A 19,838-nucleotide genomic window follows, 5' to 3' on the forward strand; every position below is an offset into this window, starting at 1 on the left:
TACCATGATATTTTCAGATGTGTGATTGTAATTTATAGTTAAAACTTATGTTTGATTCTATTTCATTTCTCCTTTTATCTATCTCTCTTTTTCCTCTATCTTTTATTTTTTCCCCGCCTCTTTTTTCCATTAATGTTATAAAGTGATCATACTGAATATTTTGAATGCTTTGTTTAGAAAGAGTTTGCGAATCCTTTTTGCTATAAATGTTTCATTTTCATTACTATGTAAATACCGGGACTGACAAGCCTTTGCCATATATTGACGTCTTTGATGCTGCTAATGCATTCGAAAACTTTAAGTTGTCGGTCATCAATATAGATGTATTAGAGAAGTAATGTATAGCATTGAAGCATGGGCTTACTGGAATTGGTATTTTCCAATCACAGCACACTTCACTTTAATATCCACTATTTCAGGCTAATGGCTAATAAATTGTGCCCATGAAAAACAGTCTCATATGAAGACACTGGGGATAGATGTACACATAGAAATGTTCAAATACATTCCTGGCCGTATTTCTGGGGGTCTGTAAGCTCATGTGGTTTGAGGGGTCCACACGTGAGCTACAGACGTGCAGTCAGCGAGCATCTTCTCCTGGAGTGAGAAAGCTGTCAGCGCGAGACGCCAGCTCCTGCCGCCATCTTGTACATGCACAGAAAACACATTCTTAACTTTCACAGTATTAAGCACACATTTTTACCCCATACCTACTGGAATTCACCACACCCAGGGCTTTTAATTCAGATCCCTGCAAAAACGAGTTTGCCCAGGGATTGGAATGTTATGCCAGGACTAATATTGCACAGAGCATCGAGTACAATGCTTAGCATGGTGTGCAATGGGCCTGCACGCAGATGCCCTGGTTCAGAGGGGCTCTGCATGCTGGAGAAGGGATGAAGAGTCCACCCAAGGGGTCTATACACTACTATCTCGGCATAAAAGGCAGATGCATGACTGGCACTTGTAAGAAGGTCGGCGGAGTGGCAGGCACAACCAACACCAGTAAATGATTGGAAGTGGGGATGGTTTATTTAGTTAGAAGCCAAACAAATAGCCCTACGCCAACCAACATCCTCTTCTCTCCCCGTCAACTGTCGCTCTCCAATCTGCATATTCCAAAAGCCCATTCTAGAGCTAACACAACATTCTCACCTTATCTCTCGTGCCCAGAGCGCACTCTCACCTTATCTCTCGTGCCCAGAGCGCACGCACCTACACGTTACTAGGATACCACACCACCTTCCCCATATCAGATTAACAAAAATTCTTAGCAGAACTAAATACTAATTGCACATAGACCTTGAACAAATTATGTTGTTTACAAACTAAGGCAAACTGATTGAACATAGCATCACAAAGTCCATGAAGATAAAACATAGCTCAAAGTTCACTTTACATAGTCCCTGAACCATGACGGCTTTGATACATTTCTTTTTGGCCAAGTCTCAGCTGGGTCTCGCATCTTAGTAACACATGGAGTGATTCGGGCATCTTGAGCAGTAACGTCCAGTGAGAGTCTTGAACATCTACATTGGGTCCCAAACATTTAGCCACCCTATTCAGATTCCATATCCTGTGGTCTTCCGTTTTCACCACATTCCTAAACAGTCTTATGACTTTAAATGGACCCTTGAATTTAGATGGTTTTCCCCTCCTTCCTTGGAGACCTTATTTTAAAATAATCACCTTCATGCAACACTGTTCTTTTTACAGCTTTTCGCTCATCATACCTCAACTTTCTTTTCCCTTTCACTTCTCTCTGTCTCTCTCTCTCTCTCCAACCTTCAATGTTATCTACTTGATCATTAACCTCTTTCCTTTTCTCCATTACCCACCTGGGTTCAATCTCACTGTAAGGCACCCTACCTTTGAACAACTGGAAAGGAGTCACCCCTGTGTTGGAATGTGGTGTTAAACGATATTCCCGAACCTTTTTTTTTTTACTTCACTCTCCCACTCAACACTATTACCAAGCGCTAATTGCATGCATTGTTTCAGCACTTTTAGAAAGCGCTCAACAACTCCATTAGACTCTGGGTGATAAAGAGCTGTTCTTTTATGTACCACATTCCTTTCTCTTAAAAAAGACTTCGTTGCTTCAGAGACAAACTGCACCCCATTGTCAGTCAGTAAAGTAGAGGGGAAGCCCTCTCTTTCAAACAGGTCATCAAGAAAATTAATTATGTCTCTTGATTCAACCGAATTCACAAATTTGACTTCAGGCCAGCGGAAGAACATGTCAATGCAGACTAAAACGTATCGGTCAACAGATTTAAGTTTAATTGGACCTAAAATGTCTAAGGCTATGTCAACCCAGGGACCGGAAGACTCCTCACGTATGACCATGGGCTGAATCCTACATTTTAATACCTTATCAGAACACACGCACTCATGGCAATTCCTCACATCTCTTTCAACCGTGATGTCCATGGCAGGCCACCAGTAGGCGTCCCTTAATCTCTCATTTGTTTGGAGATGCCCATGTGGCTTGAGTGAGAACGATTAACAAGACCCTTTCTCAAGCTGGCTGGTGGAACCAACTTGCTGCATTTCATCAATAGCCCATCAACCACAGACAATTCATTTCTGACCTGCCAGTAACCTGACATTTCTTCACATAGTTTCTCCTTGACACCCCAACCATTTGTAATTTTACTTAGTACTTCCTGCAACGTGACGTCTTTTGACAATTCATCTACCCACATTGGTTCCGAAATCGTTCCCTCAGTAACAATACATACCTGTATCTCCTCATCAGCTACAATGTCTGCAAAACACCCTCCTTCAATGATCTCATCATCTTTTCCCGTGTCTGGGCACAGTCTCGAAAGACAATCAGCCTGAACATTTAATGTCCCAGGCATGTAGGAAATCACGAATACAAATTCTTGCAATGCCACTACCCACTTCCTGATTCTATGTGAGATCATCTCTATTCCTTTTTTAGTAAATACTTCTATGAAAGGCTTGTGGTCAGTCACTATCTGAAATTTATGTCCCCATAAAAACTTCCTCAGTTTTCTCACTGCCCAAAAGACACTAAGCGCCTCTTTTTCAACAACTGAATAATTGAATTCTGCTCCCTTCAAACATCTAGATGCAAAAAGGATTGTCCTAATTTGACCGTGTTTTTTTTGCTATAAAACCGCCCCAAGACCCTTTGAGCTGGCATCAGTCATCAAAATAATTTCATCATGTGCGTCAAAACTCCCTAAATCTGCTGCCTTATCCAGGCTGGCTTTGATGTCCTAATACTCTTTCACATACCTGACCCCACTTAAATTCTGCTCTTTTCTTCAACAATTGTCTCATGTAATAGGTTCTTTCTGCAAAGCGTGAGACAAATTTATTATAAAACTCCGCCATCCCTAGAAACTTTACAAGTTCTTCTTTATTTTGTGGACTGGGTACATTTTTTATAGTATTGACTAAACTCGCCTTGGGACGAATTCCTTTTGCCGAAATCTCATGACCTAAGTACTCAATGTTGGGAATATTTATCCTACACTTCTCAGCTTTGAGCGTTAGGCCATTGTTTCGTAGTTTCTCTAAAACCATCCTCAGTCTCTCATTGTGTTCTACTTGATTGGTCCCTGTGATTAAAAGATTGTCCTGATACACTTTCACCCCCTCCATGCCTCTCAAAATTCTTTCCAAGGCCCTCTGAAAAACCGACGCTGCAGAAATCAACCCAAACGGCATTCTAAGGAACTTGAATGTGCCAAATGGTGTTATAAAAGTGGAAAGTTCTTGGGAAGAATTATGCAAATTAATTTGATGGTAAGCAGAGGTCAAATCTAGAGTTGAGAAGTGCCTTGCCCCACAAAGCGAACACAACAACTCTGTAATATTTGGGAGAGGATAGTGGTCTATGATGACGGACTTGTTTAGATCTCTGAGATCAACCCAGAGTCTAGCTTCGCCGTTGGCCTTCCTTGTCATAACAACTGGCACCACCCATTCTGAAGCCTCAACCTCTTGAATGATCCCATTCATGATGAGCTTATCGATCTCAGCTTTCATTTTGTCCCTTACCAACAAGGGTACATTTCTCACTTTCGCTGCCTTCAGCTGTGCTCCAGGCTTAAGCCTAATTTTATGTACATAGTTCTTAAGACAACCTAATCTCTTGCTAAACACATCTGGAAATTATTTCACCCAAACACACACATCTTCTGAAACGGATTGAACTGTGTGGTTATCCTTCAGCCTAACAGGAGGGTCTTCATTTGGATCAAGCAAAATTCGGAGATCACGTTGATGAAACCAACTAATTAAGGAGTCCCCTTTTACAGAGACGTACACTTTTGCTGGAATGAGGCGTTCCTTAAATTCTATAGTTCCCCAAAAGTAACTCAACAACTTGATTGGTTCGCCACCATAACCCTTGGGTATCACATCTGGTTTTAACAAGTCGACTGTCCCCTTTAAATACTGATCATAAAATGTTTTTGGTACTAATGTAATGTTTGCCCCAGAATCAAAGAGAATTTTGAGGGGTTTACCATTAACCAAGATTGACTCCACAGGACCATCAAAAGACCCAACACTTGTTTGTAAGACCTGAATCACATTCACTGCTTCGGCATAATTTGTGTCACCATCACACCACACTTCTCTTATTTTCTTTGTGTTATTCTTCACCCTGCAACATTTTGCAAGATGTCCAACTCTACCACAGTTCCTACAGAGTATTTTCCAGGCAGGACATTCCTTGTTATTGGCCACGTGGCCGATATTTCCACACCTAAAACATTTCTCAGCAAATGTTCTCTTTCTCTTTACTGAATCCCCACCAACTTTATTGTAAGTATTGTTGCACTGTATTGCTTTCACAGAGGCTCCTTCTTCTCTTGTTGTGTCAGATACAATGGAGTTTTTCGAAGAACTTCAACACATTTCCTGGAGTGTTCACAGGTTCTTGCCAATACTAGGACTTAATCTAGGGATGGATTGTCCTTTTGCCACATGCTCTCCTTTGCCTTCTCCAAGGAGCAGCCAAGCATGAATTGATCCCTCAAAAGTTCCTCATAAGAATTTCCAAACGCACAAGTAGGAGCAAGTCTTCTGAGCTCCGTTATATATTGTTCCATCGTCTCACCTTGGCGTTGCATCCTTTTTCCAAATTGGTACCTTTCAAGAACTGTACTTACTTTTGGTAAGTAATGCAGATCCAGTTTCCTTAAACAAATCTCAAATTCGTTGAGGCCAGTAGAGTCTGTATCTGAAAGATCAGGTAGATTTTCAAAGACTTCTTGGCCCTCAGTGCCTAAACAGAGCATTAATAGTGATGTCTTCCTTTCGGCGCTCAATGAAGTACCACACACTCTAGCATAGTTGTTAAATACCTTTTTCCACTTTTGCCATGGAATGGGTGGGTCACCGGGAGAAGTTAAAAAGAACGGTGCAGCAGGTACGTTCTGCATTGCAACCAGTGAAAAGAGAATTTTGTGATCGGCAAGTTGAGTTAAAGTAGCTCGAAACAGCAGAATGAAATGGCACACAATTAGTTAAAGTAGCTTGAAACAGCAGTATGAAATGGCACACAATTTGATGATGATATCTCTATTGCCAAGAAAAGAAATAAAACAAGGAAAAAAATATGTTCTGTCACTGATCTTAAAATCGCAACACTCCGAACACAACAAGAATAATAGGCACAAATCAGAGCAGAAGGTAAAACTTGAGGTGTCTCAGAGCGAGGCACGATTGAAGGCACACTGTAGGTTACAGTTGCCTGAGAACATGGGCCTCAGTAGGAGACGCGTTGTTTCAGGACGCGTCGATTGTTACTGTTGCCAGGGGTGTGCATGTGAGTTCCTCGCGAAGCTCAAACCCCAGCAGAAGACGCGTTGCCTCACACGTCAATGGTTACTGTTGTTAGGGTTTGCACGTTAGATCCTCGCGCGGCGAAGCTCCAGGAAGGGCTGAAGCCAAAAATAAACACGCCGGCACAAAATGAAATACCTGGATGTAAACGACTTGACAGGGAAGATTCACAGGCGTGTTGTTAGGGCTCAGCTGACACTTGTTTACTTGTCAGCAATCCAGCGTTCCCATCCGCAGACTCCGCTCATCTCCGATCCGCTTTTTTTTTTTTTTTACATCACCAATGTAAGAAGGGTGGGCGGAGTGGCAGGCACGAACGACACCAGTAAATGATTGGAAGTGGCGATGGTTTATTTAGTTAGAAGCCAAACAAATATCCCTACGCCAACCAACATCCTCTTCTCTCCCCGTCAACTGTCGCTCTCCACTCTGCACATTTCAAAAGCCCATTCTAGAGCTAACACAACATTCTCACCTTATCTCTCGTGCCCAGAGCACACTCAAGACCTAATTTAGAGCCCGAAATTAAATACTGATCCGCATGCAAACAGCTATTTGCACAGCGATTGGAATTCCAAGTTTTTCAATCCCTATTCCCCCACGGTATTTTACCTAGAAATATTTCGTCAGGTCAGACTTACTAAAATGTATATCGAAAAAAGGGCCTGAAAACAATAAAACATGCAGACGCTTGAATTAAATACCAACTCTGCATGTTATACGTTTTTTTCTAGAGAAATATGAGGTAAATATTGGGGTGTTGGTATTTACCGAATACAATATATCTCACAATTTCCTGACCTACTGGGAATCAGGGCCTTTGTTATCCATCGACACCATCACCTTTGTTTATTAAGGTATAGAGGCAACCTGGCGTCAACAGCCTCTTTGCTTTAACCCAGGTGGGTGACGTCAGTTGTTTTTACACAAAGGCTATCACCACTGGCGAGACAAAACTTGAGCCCCCCGCAAAATACATGGAAGGGCCCCATTCGGATACACTCGGGATCTCTCAGGCCCGAGTTCTGTGGTGAGGGGGGCTCACTGAGATTCGACCCACTGCGCTGCGGAGGCCTTTGTTACACCACTGGCCATCACCTCTAGATGCAAATTTTCAATGCACGCAGCTTAACTGGAAAAAAAGCTTGACTTGACTTGTACAGCACCTGGGGAGTTCACAAGAGAGACAGAGGGTCAGAGCTGTCGTCCTAACTGCCTTGCACATTCCTCTGTGGCTTTCCATACACAAACCGGGTAGAGGGGAAGGAGGGCCAAGCTGGCACATTTTTACCTGCATCCTTTGCTGAATTAGAGACACACTCCTAAATATGGAAGGACCACCTGGCTGACTACTTACAGAGCAAATGAATAAGTCCTAGGTATGTACACCAGTATGTGCTCAATGCCATCTGCACTCCTTTAGCTGGGGTCTGCTGAATTTGGTTACCACACTGTTTGCGATTTTTTGCTTGCTTTCCAAATGGAAAAACAAACTTTGTAAATTAGGCCTTTGACTTTAACTTTTAATAAATCTGTGTTTGCAGTCAGTGATTTTACTCCTAAAAGAGGATACACAGGCATATTATAAGTAGCATGTGAGACTAACACAAAGTTTCTCCATTTGATCTTTCAGGCGAAGCCCTCTCCTGTGTGGAATGCACCAGCAACATATACTGCTCGACCCCTAGCATTACCTGCCCCACTCCCACTGATATTTGTTACACTAAGTACACTGAAACTACCTCTGGTAAGTAGAAACTTCCAAATAAGAGGGTCCCATGCAACAGGTACAGGAAGGCTAATGATATGTATGTGAAAGTTTATATATGTTTCGGCTTTAAGACCTTTGTAACCTAGTCATCATCAGGACTAAAATAAAATTTCAAACCTTTACAGATTATTCACCCATTTATCAGATCTGGTTAATTGCCATCTTGTTTTAGGTAGAGCTTCTACTTTCAATGTTTAAAGAAGAAAATCAATTTCCTTTCATCTTGTAGTAACTTGTGAACATAGAAACTGCCTCACTATAGAAGAGGACTCTTCCGTGAACTGTACCAAATGTATCAACTTCTTACTTTGAAAAAGCGGAAATTCCACATGTATGAGGCTGTTACAGCTGTAATATGTGAAACCCAGGGAATTTCTTGAGATTTACAGGGGATTGCATTTTTAAAATATAAACTGTAGAATTAGGCTTTTAATGGACACACAAAACGATGCACGGACGTTAATAGAAAAAGGTATTTGCTGACATGCTCATGCTTGTGAATTAGAATTTCAGAATATTAGGCCTATATTGGTGGGGACACTATCCTTTGACATATCTATGGATATCTTTAGCATTTAATGCATGAAAAATAATGGAATTAGGTGTTTTTTTTTAATGGCTTTTCCAACCCACACATTGTAGGTATAGCTAAATGCATCAGCAAGTAGATGAGCAGTTGCTGTTTGCTCTTGTGCGATCAGCAATCCTGGTGGTCCAACGCACAGGTTGTAGGTGTTGGGTGACTGGTTTTATCCTTGAGGGACTCTACTTGCCAGCCAAAATGATCCCGACCAACAGGATGTGGTCGCTGGCGTTGAAATAGAGTGGAATGCTGGTTGGTTGGTGGTCAATGGCAGTCTAGGACTTTGGGTCCAGACTTGGCTTTTAGTTTTGGTAAGAATTGCGCTATGTTTTTATGGAGAAAAAAAAGAGAGATTAATGCATGAGTGTGTGTGTGTGGAGGAGAATGTGTTGAACTCCAAGACAGAGAACCATTTTGGAAATGTATTTGGCTTTTTAAGTTATGTGATAAGCGGATACATCTTTTCATGAATCCTTCAGTTTGATTTTCTTTATTTTTTTTAAGTGCAGATATTTTTCTTTTGGTTTTATCAACCTTATTTGTAAAACTATCAGGAGTAGCTCTCCACAATGACGGAGGAGCGTCATTAAGAGCCAGAAGCAGAAAAATAAAATACTTGAATATCGTTTTATTTTTCTGATGCTGGCTCAGCCAGTATGTGAAGGGAGAGGCGGAGCTGGGCCATGGGAGGGGGAATGAGAATGGTGTGCACTAAGTGTGTATGCGTGTTTGGACGGCCTAAGAGGGCCAGCTATACACACGTGTGCTCTTAGGTTTCTCTGCCGGGCTGGAGAAACTTCACAGGCCCCTGGGTTGTGTCTGAGTGGCAGTCACTGCTGCTCTGACCAATCCTGGCACTGCTTTCATGCTAGCTTGAGCATGAAAGCAACACCAGGATTGCCGGGGAACCTGTTATGGCGTCCCAGCAACTGTGTTGCTGGGCTGGAGAAAGCCTGCTGCGCATTTGTGTTTGGCCGGCCCTAGATGGCCAGCCAAACACACATGCGCTTTGAGGGGGAGTGCTCTGCATTCCCCCTCACTGCTCGTCACCCCCATGGCCCGCCCCTTTAAAAGAAAATGATAATAAACAAAGTTTCTTCTTGCATTTAGGAAACCGCTGAAGATGTACTTGTTCTGTAATCTGCAATTACCCTTTATCATTCTACTTATTGACTGTTTTGTTATCTTTAGGATGCTCTTGAGGTTAGTAGTGTGCTTTACAGAACTGTAAAATAAAACAATAGGTATACAAGGTCTCAAACCTTCTTAGATGGGTTACTCCATCACAAACTTAATGGATATCCTGTACACAGTATTACAAGTGCCATAAAATATAATTGCACCTGTAATTTGGCGGATGAGATATCCTTCACGTATGTGATGGAGTAACCCATCCGCCAAACTCTAAGTCAGGCCCTTAGTCATTAATAATTAGTGGTGCTACCTGGTTGGTCTAGAAGCGCCATGTACATGTACGATATGTAGCATGAATTTCTATATATCCTCCTACAAACATCTGGAATAGCTGGGTTAGCATATTACTACAGCTCATTTAGCATGGGAACACAGCACATATACACTTGTCATTCCTGGTGGCTCACTCACGCTTACATTCCATGTTCCATTGAGGAACCTTGATGGTTATACATCTCCTTGACAGGGCTGGGGAGCCACTGCTCTTCCTAGGGTAGCCCAGCAATGTCCTCTAACTGCCGTGGGACAGGAAACAGCAGTGAGGAGGCCTGGAGCTAGTTTGTCAATTTACTGTCTATTTCTTTCTAAATCCTCAACTTGTTTTGGGTTGTGTTATGATCCCTGCACCAGGAAACTAGTCTTTATTCTTGGGTAGGGCCCAACCAGAAACCTTCAGTGTTCAGGTTTGATGTTTCCATATCACCCACTGAGGTTAGTATCTGTATCAGTGGCTACCCACTGGGGATCTCACACTTACTGCTGCAGGAGTCACCATAATCTGAGCTTTGTGACCCTTGTAGATGGACCAGTCCTTGGTGTCCAGTGGGCTTTCTGCTTCATCCCATAGGCACATTGGAGTTAAGCGAAATCACAGGGATGGGGTTGTGGTCCGATGCCAGAATGAGCCAGCTCTCTTTCCATTTTTATTTTTTAAAACTGGTGTCTTATGGGTTTCTACACCTCTTAGGGAATTTTGGAAGTAAAAATCTCCAAACCCCCTCTATGGCGCAGAAAGACTGCCATAGTGCTCACTGCGTCACTGGATTCAAGCTAGCCTAGCTGATGAACGGTGATACCCTGAAACTGGTCCTAGGATGCTTGTTTCTGGTCTAGGGAGGACCTGGCTTGGCAGTTCGGGCTGGACTGTTCCCATGAGGAACAGGGTCAAGACTGATTTGCATATGGCTGGGTCCAACCTGGGGTGGCGTGGTGAGCAAAAAAACGATGGATTAAACCCATATCTTTATGACTGGGGGTGAATGTTTGATTTGTTCTGCATTACGTCCATCATCTGTTCTTTTTGCATTTGTCTCCCCAAGTGGGAAGGGTATGCCCAGATGTGGGTCCCGTGCTCACTGCCCCACTGGATTCAAGCTAGCCTAGCTGATGAAGGGTGATACCCTGAAACCAGCCCTTTGATGCTTGTTTCCGGTCCAGGTATGACCTGGCTTGGCACTTTGGGCTGGACTGTTCCCATGAGGAACAGGGTCAAGACTGATTTGCATATGGCTGGGGCCAACCTGGGGTGGCGTGGTGAGCAAAAAAACGATGGATTAAACCCAGATCTTTGTGACTGGGGGTGAATGTTTGATTTGTTCTGCATTCCGTCCATCATCTGTTCTTTTTGCGTAGTGGGTTGCTGTGGCAGGAGCAGTTGGCTCCTCCCTCCTTCAATTAGCCTAGTGGTCTAGCTTTATCAATCCCTGCTTGAGGGTCACCCTTCTACAGAGATCCCCAAGCAGGGAGACACTAGGAGGAGATACCACTGGAAAGGAAATGTCTCCCTTCCTTGCCAGTGTAGCTGAGTTGTGCCTCTGAGCACCAATGAAACTGAAGATCTGCCAGAACTTTTAGCTGCTTTCAGTTTCACATATGATGACTTGGCATGTGTGAGAAATTAAGTTGTTGGTTGACTGGGGTGTGAGCCCTGGTAAATCGACAGCCACAATGCCTTGTAGGATGAGCCACAAAAAGTCACTAAATTAACCTGTGCTTGACCCTGGGTAGCTCGGCACATAAAGCAGTCAGGCTTAACTTAGAGGCAATATGTAAAGTATTTTGCAGCACAGAAACAGTAATAAAGTGAAAACACAACACAAGAAGAATCCCAAGCGAAAAATTGAGTAAATTATAATAAATTATTTGACACCAAAATGAAAAAAAACCAATCCTTAAAACCAGAGTTATGATTTTTAAAAGTTTTTAGTGAATACCAGTGCCTAAAAGATCAAAGCTGCGGGCATCTAGTGAAGCGAGACGGGATCAAAGTCGAAAAATATGCCTAACGGCGATAGAATGTTGTTCTGATAAAAGAAGTGGATTGGACCTGGTCAGCGCTTACCTTTGGACTTGGAAGAAATTCTGAGAAAAAGTGAGAACGTAAAGTTCAGCAGGGCCAGGTTGCAGGAGGTGTCCAAGGAAGGAGCATCGTCATCGGATGGCCTTGGGTCAAAGCTGTGAGATTTTTACGTTTGGTCTTAGTCGCAAAAATGGAAGTAAAAAATCTCTCGAGGGACGAGGCAGAGGGCTGTAGCAGAAGAGAGATACACGAGGTGAGATACCCCTTTGGCGAAGGACCACTGGAAAGGATTTTCTGCTGCAGAGAAAAACATATCAGGAGAAGCTGCAAAGTCAATCCTATTGGCGATGCATCTCGGGCAGATAGGCAAGCAGGCTGGTCCAGATCTCCTCCGGGTTCTCAGCACAGTCTTTGGCCAAAACTTTTCAGTTTTAGGATTTGGCCATCTGGGTATCATTAGCACCACAACCAAGGATTCAGGAATGGTAGGGCACTTTCTGGAGGCTCAGGACGCACTCACTCTGTGTCCAGGTGTGGGTTTAAGGTGGGAGCCTTTTATGTCTCAGTGGCTCTGAACAGGAGACCAGCACACTAGCCCTTATAATCACTTCTGGTAGTCTTGGGTGCAGGTAAGAGTGTATGGCAAACCAGGAGGGATTACCTCTGAGGTTTCAAGGCAGGCTCTAGGCAGCAAAGCAGTCTTTCTAGGTACAGCAGCAGTCTGGCAGAGTGCATAGCAGGTCACAGCAGCAGGCAGCCCCTTGAGAGTCCTTCCGCAGCTCCAGTAATGAACTGAAGAGTGTGTCTGAAGGTCCTATTTATTTTTACCCTGGTCCCCTTCTTCTGGATGGTGGGAGACGCTTCTTAAAAGGTTCTTTGAAGTGCATGGAATTTCCTGACTCCTATTCCCTGGTCCAAGCTGAGTGCAGTTACAATGCAGGGTAGTTAGGCCCGTTGTGTGACGAAAGAGCACAGGCTGTTCAGTGGGGCTGTGCTCAGCTGCGCCCTCCCTATTCTGCCAGCAGATGGCTCATTGGGGCACACCTAATCCCTCTATTGTGTGACTGTCCTGGAGGAATTCACAAAGTCTAAAAGTCAGCTACACCCAGTCATGTGACCCTACTTTAGGGGTGACATATGTAATAAAGGGGGATTTAAGGTTTGGCTAGGGGTTTCCTATGCCAAGTCAATATGGCAGTTTTTAGCACTGGATAACAATGGTAAGGTGCCAAGAGTCCTAAGGTCAACAAAAATTAATTTCAGCAAATATTGCTGGTAAATAGGGCAACATGTTTAGGGCAAGACCACCCTAAGGCTGACAGGTCTAACTGCATGGCACGCTGATCGCCATAGAAAAATGAGAAAGCCTAGGTTTGCAAGGGAAGCTTTTCCTTTACAGTTCAAGGTGGAGACTTTCAAAGTGAATCCCTTTAGTGCAAGCAGAAGATTGATTCCCAGTCTTGGATGCTTGGACATCACCTCTCCATCCACAGCGACTGATGTGTTGTACAGTGAACAGTGAAAAAATCTCCATGGCGCCCAAGTGATTAATGTGCTAATGCATGGAAATCTCATTTCTGCATTACTGTGTTTTCATACGTCGTCTCATCAAATCCAGCAGTCTTCTCCAGTGCTTGTTATTTATAGAGTCCCCAAAGAGAACAGAAAGTTGTGCTGGAAATGTCTGCCACCAGAATACTGAAGAAGCTGCAGTTTAGGAACAGAGAACAAGCTGCAGTTTAGGAACAGAGAACAAGCTGCTGTTTAGGAACATAGAAGATGTTGCAAGTTATGAAGAGAAGAGAAGCTGCAGTTTAGGAATATAGAAGAAGCATCAGTTTAGGGACTGAGTAAAGGCTGCTGTGCCTCTGTCAGGACACCTTCCCTTTGTGTGGCTGTCTTGTTTATCAGTGTTGTATTTTCCTAACAGATGGAGTCCTCAAAAAAGAATACGTAAGAGGTTGCGGGCAATACAGTGATAAATGTGGCAAGGTTCAAAGCATGACTGCTCCCTACATTGAAATCAGAGGAAACTCTACCTGTTGCACCACTGACAACTGCAACCCTGGCCAGCCCACAGGTATGTATGAATATTGTTATCCCATCCTGTGTGTGTTATGAACTTACACCTCTGGACACATGATTGGTTCCCTTCTCCATCTGTGCTGTTTGATGTAAATATGTGAAATGATTTTGGTGGTCTGAACGTAGCCTCCAGTGACTAATTATAATAGCACACCCCTGTGAGAAGCTCCAACCATGACCAAAGGAAAAACACGCCTGTACGGCATATGCACAGAAAAGGGTTAAGGCCCCAAGGGAGGATCAAGGAATACTGGTGGTGGTTGAAAGATACAATCACTGTACCCCACTTTCCCCGCCCTTTCCCTTATAAATGTGTACATTCATTATGTCAGTATCCATCAGTCTGCAAATGCATATTGTAAAAGGTAGGTCATTTGTGATGGCTTCCCTCAAAGTGATTTTGTTGGCATGTTAAAATAACATTAATAACATTAAACAATTATTGTGCATGAATGGCAGGAAGCCACCATGATTGGTGCTTTCAAGCTCCACACCCCGGTGGCATCAGGAACACCCACAGCCCAGAGATCACCAGGCTGGAGGCAAAGAAGTCAAAAAACAAAGCAACAGACACTCTCTGTTTATGCGCCCCTGGCCTGGTACATACTTGTATCCTCAGGACTGGGCGAACCCAGCTCCAACTTAGGAAAGCACTGAAGACCCATTAAAGAACACCAGATCGCCAAGAAGTAAGATTCCACCTTTGCTATCACAATAGAGCGTCCGCTCCAATCACTCCTTGACAGTATCTTTGCCTTCAACACGGTATAGCTTTACACTTTCATGCCAAAATACCAAATATCAGATGTCATATACATATATACATATACACATACAGATGAAATCTTGTCTATAACAACCACCCAAAAAACATGATACAAGGGCTGTACATCTCCAGTTGGGAGCCATGATCCCTGGCATCTATGGGGCTTAGTAGGCCTTTTTGAGGAATATTAGCTATTTCTCCAAATATACACACATTTCCACATGAGAACAGGATGCTTCGGAAATTATTACGCTTATTTGCAGACATTTATAAATAAAGCTATTGCTCCATCTTTCATTGAAATGCCCCTACTATTGGTCCTGATCAATACATTGGAATCCTCTTAGGCCCAGAAATGTAAGGACAGCAACACTTTCTTTGTCGGCAATTGAAATATCTTTAGACAAAACATTGACTTTCTCTTATAAACATCTTTTGAACCTAGACAAACTCAAATCATTGCTGAGCTACTCTTGGACAAGAACACACTTTTCACGCTATGTCCAGGCAGGTGGTATGTTCTTCAATTTAGTATAACAGAGCTCTCAAGTGGTTCAGTGTCAAGCAGTAGATGGAGAGCCAGCCCAGACATTTCGAGAGCTTGGTGACCACTTGCCACAGGTATTAGAACATTGGAACGTTGGCAGCTCCATTGAAAACAATGGAGTGCTGCTGGCTTTTACTGGCCGGCAAAAGCCCGCAGTGCCAACATTCCAGTGTTCGCTTTGTTCACAGAAAACAGCTGTGAACAAAGTCTCACGGAGCCCGAAGGGATTTTAATCCCCTCGGGCTCCGTGAGCAATTTGTTTTATTTAATAGAACATTCTGCCCTGAGTGGCAGAATGTTCTAATAGCCTTAGAACCCGCCGTAGCGGGCTCTATCAGCTATTAAAGGCCCTTTCCCTTGTTAAATGCCCGGCCTTTAATAGCCGGTAGAGCCCGCTACGGCGGGTTCTAAGGCTATATTAAAGAGCTCTGATGTTGTGCGTTCCTGCCTCCTGGCATACCACCTTCTGTATGCAGCCAGTTCTGGGCACAGCGGGCTGACGCCTTTCTCATTGTGTTTTTGTTAGTGCCAACAACTGGTACTACTCTGAACGGAGTGACGTGCCGAACCTGCCTCTCATTAACCAGCACGTACTGTTACACTGCGGATACCATGAAGTGCCAAGGGATCCAGACCATGTGTGCCTTCTATGGAATCCGGACTAGAGGTAAGCTGGCAGACTGATCTTGGGGCCTGTGCTCGCTCCCCAGTCCAGGGGCACCTTACAAAAATGCTAAACCGATGTGTGATAGATAACATATTACATGTTGGGTGGGAACAGGTGCCAGCAGTAGAATCAAAGGGCAGAGATAGCACAATCACATGAATGTAGGTAAAAAGATAGTGTGAGGTGCAGATAACATGATTTAACTGGATGGTAGTAGGTCAGATCAAAGCCTATAGAAGTATAGTCTTAAATAAACAGAATATTTATGTTTAATCCCATTGGTTCCATTTTTTATTCACTCCAACGGGGAGATATTTTTGTAAGCAATATTTAGGCCACTGTATTTTTTGTGAATTAATATTCTGTAACTGATATTCAGTGATCCCATACCAACTGGGGGCCACTCGCGATGCAGGTAACAGGATGATGTGGGGTATAGGTTACAGGATTACCTGGAATGCAGGATGGCGTTGATAACTTTTTTTGTTTTTTTGTTGCAGGTATTACCAATTCTGACATTGCATTCCGCGGCTGTGCAAGTCCTGACTTTTGTTTCATTGGTACTTTCTCCTCCACTGTCAATGGCTCAACCTCGGATGGTGTCATGGGCTGTAGTAACGGCGCCATCCGTCCGGAGCACGGCTTGTTCTTCACGGTCTTCACACTCCTGCTCCTGAAACTACTGCACTAGGTTCCTGAGATGGAACCAGACCTCCCTGGTGCAGCTGATCCTGAGCAAAGGAACCTCCTCGAGTGTACTGTCTGCGAGGCGCCTCACGACTTTATGCACCAGCAGTGGGGTAAAGGCCAGGCAATGCCAGCATTCATCTCCTTCCATTTACCTCATCTCATCCACTTTCACTCAACGCCGTAAGGACTCAATACTGCGTTATTGCAATAGTGGTCTTCGGCTGGTCTGAAGACACACAAACATATTGTCCCATGGCCTCTTACCCGTGGGCGTAAGACTTGATGCACATGATATTGATGCCAGAAGATGTTTTTTACGTTTTAGAGAACTGAACATCAGGTCCATGTGTCTGTCCGATGGCAGTGGCAGAAATTCCTCTCTCATCCCCATCCAGCCCCTTTAAGCCCCACAGATCTCAGATGTAATATGGGGTTGAATGACGTGTTATCATTGGGCCCAACAGGTGGCGCGGGGAAGGAAGGGGAACAGAATAGCATAAATGAGCTGGAGCCCAGGATGACACCACCCCTTAATCCTCAAAAGGGAGTCTTCCTCTACCTCCAGGCACTGTGGAAGTGCAAACTACTACAACACCAACTAGGGCATGCTGGAAAAAGCTGCCGCCAAGAAACGTGCAATGTCAGACCATGCCAGGGACTTCAAATACTTAAGTCTTCCTTGATCATGCCAGGAATAAATATACAGACCTGGTTCTTGTGACTTGTGTATCTCGATCTGACACAAAGAATGATGGAGTAAGTGCATCAGATTAATGATTCTAAATTCCAAGCATTTGGACAGAAAATCGTCAGGGTTTGTTGTGCTCCTGTTATTCCCCTGGACGTTCTTCAATAGTGGTTATTCTTATTGCCTGTTATATTTCTATTTTCAAGGCACCTTATGTGTGTCTATTTCTTTTAATGCGAGCCAGCTGCTTGCTTGCACAGGCTACCCTCCATTTTGTGAACAGTCTTCAGTTTCAACAAAGAAGAAGTGACGTCGGAGCCAGTGAGGCAGGGCAGCCTGCAGGCCCGTTACAGCAGCAACATTTCTAAGTGTTGTGTTGCATTGTATTTAATTTTCAAATTAGAGATTTCAAGCATGGGGATTCTGTTGTTCCTCTACCTTCAGCTTTTAAGGAAGAAAATACATGTTTTAAGTTATGATGTAGGAACAGTTGGCAGATTGAAGCTCCAATCTGTCCCATTGGCCAAATGTAGTATAATCAGGTATGAGAGCCTAGGAGATTCCCCGCTTCATGCAGCATGTGCCACTAAAGAACACTGTGCTACTGAGGGCACAATGAGTAGCATTATCAAAGTTAGGGCCTCATCGGCAAAGGCTTTGTGCCACCCGTTGCATCACTTTGTTTTGACGCAGCGGTGGTGCAGTTACTTCTCAACTTGTTGATCCTTCCTTCGTCTACAAATGTGTTGAGATCAGGTTTCGCTCCTAGCCATCTTCAGCGATCACAGTCGGCCATTTTACACCCTCTGCTTGGGAATCCTGGATCTAAGTCTGGAACTTGGGTAAATAGCTTCTGTACATTGCTCTGGGTCAGGTTTTTCTTTACAGCTTTTGAAAATGCCCTCTAAAGGTCTCATGTAAAAGAGATAAGTCTCCTTGCAGCTAGGAGGAGATAGGTAAGGTTCTAGTGTATCTTTTTCACGCCTCATGATTAGGCAACATGCATGCATTAACTACAGCTTTTGCTCTTCTCCAAGTGGTTGATCCTATTGCGGTTATTGACTATTCCTAGCATTTTCACTATCCTGTTCTTGTAATCTATTTAACCCTGCCTTGTGTTTACATTGATTCTTCAGGTCAACAACATTGCAGAGAAGGTACAGTTTGTGTATACCAGTGATCAACCTCAGTAGAAGTTCAGATCTTGCTCTACTGTATTACTCATTTTTGTAAAAGGCTGTAGTGTTGATTATTTTTTATTCTTGTACAAATAAAGATTTTAAATCTGAGATTTTATTTTTCTAACTTCAAATTGAGGAGTCATGATTCGTAGGAAAACGTATCAACTGTGGAAAACAATTTGGGATGAATGGCGCACCTAAACAAAATACAAAACCTCCATGCGCATGAGCAGGTTGCTAACTTACACATATGGTAACACACAACACAGGCTGCTTTGCAAACATTTTCTTTCCATGAATTGCATGTATGATTTCTTTCTGCAAAAAAGTGAAACTTGATGAAATGAGTTCCAGGAGGACCACTGTGTATTATTTATAAGCCCTGAGCCCCTCAGGCGTAAGGGCAGCCCTCGCAGGTTTTTAAACTTACACACATGGGTCATCTTTATGAGTGAACAACAGACATCAGGCTTCAGTTCCTTTCTATTACAAGGTTTGCTGTATCCCACTATCATCACGAGGTGCGCAGGCTAGTTGCAAAGGCATCATTATTACATAAATTAGTGCTCCTGTGCTCCTGTAGCATTATTTTTTTTTGTACTCGTACATTACTTGATGAATTGAGTCCAAAATGGAGGGAAAACGAAAATGTTCATAAACAATGAGCAGACATAGAAAGGACTGTGCTTCCCCTCTGTCTATTGATGTCAGGTAATTGACAGATGGAAGAGATGTCTTGAAAAATATAAGATGTGGACTCGAGGCATCTCACTAGCACATGCAGATTAGTTACCTTGTAGTGTTAAGATATAGGGAGTGACGCTAGTTTAGGTAGATTTTATAGATCCATGGCCCCTAAAATTTGATTTTCTCTTTTGGACCAGTAATATCAATTTACATACCCTGGGAGCTGCTCCAGAGACAGGGAAGCCCTAATGGCCGTAAACTTGATGCATTAAGGATTTTGGGCCAGATGTACAACCATTTTATTTTGCGAATGGCAAATTGCGAGTCGCAAAACAAAATGTACGACCGTATCAACCACACTGTTTGCAATTGGTAAATGGGTCGAAAGGGACCTGCCTCATTAATAATATTCATGAGGCAGGTTGCAATTGGTGGCCCGTTTGGGAATGGCCACACTCACAGGGATGGTGGCCTGCTGGGGTCAGCAGACCACCATGTCTGTGACTGTTTTTTAAATAATGTATTTTTTTTAAATGCAGCCCATTTTCCTTTTAGTTAAGACCTAATTTCCATAGGAATAGCGTTTTGTATTATTCCTATGACTTTGGCGCCATTTGACGAATCTTCAAGAAATTTTCAAAACTAATTTGTCACTCTGTTCAGCTGCTGTGTTGAAAGTTTTGGGGTGATTCGTCAAGGGGTGGGCTGAGAAAAAGGAGGGTCCCCATGCAATTTCCCATAGGGATTTTAGACATGACTACAGTCGGAACCACGGAACGGATTTACACCAAATTTGTCGGAAAGCTATATAGTGGTCCAGAAAGAGTGCTTCTTGTAATTTGGTGAAA

General features: G+C 43.4%; 1 protein-coding gene across 1 annotated transcript in view; it reads left to right on the forward strand.

Moving 5' to 3' along the window:
* LOC138246594 (phospholipase A2 inhibitor gamma subunit B-like) overlaps positions 1-18,411 on the forward strand; it is a 30,256-nt gene extending 11,845 nt beyond the window's left edge. The window contains exons 2-5 of the mRNA XM_069201291.1: positions 7,466-7,579; positions 13,610-13,759; positions 15,604-15,744; positions 16,245-18,411. Of these exons, the coding sequence (XP_069057392.1) occupies positions 7,466-7,579; positions 13,610-13,759; positions 15,604-15,744; positions 16,245-16,435 (596 nt within the window). The 3' untranslated portion in view covers positions 16,436-18,411. The remainder of the gene's footprint in view (positions 1-7,465; positions 7,580-13,609; positions 13,760-15,603; positions 15,745-16,244) is intronic.
* The last annotated feature ends 1,427 nt before the right edge of the window (positions 18,412-19,838 follow it).

Source organism: Pleurodeles waltl, chromosome 7, assembly GCF_031143425.1.
Source record: "Pleurodeles waltl isolate 20211129_DDA chromosome 7, aPleWal1.hap1.20221129, whole genome shotgun sequence".
Lineage (NCBI taxonomy): Eukaryota > Metazoa > Chordata > Amphibia > Caudata > Salamandridae > Pleurodeles > Pleurodeles waltl.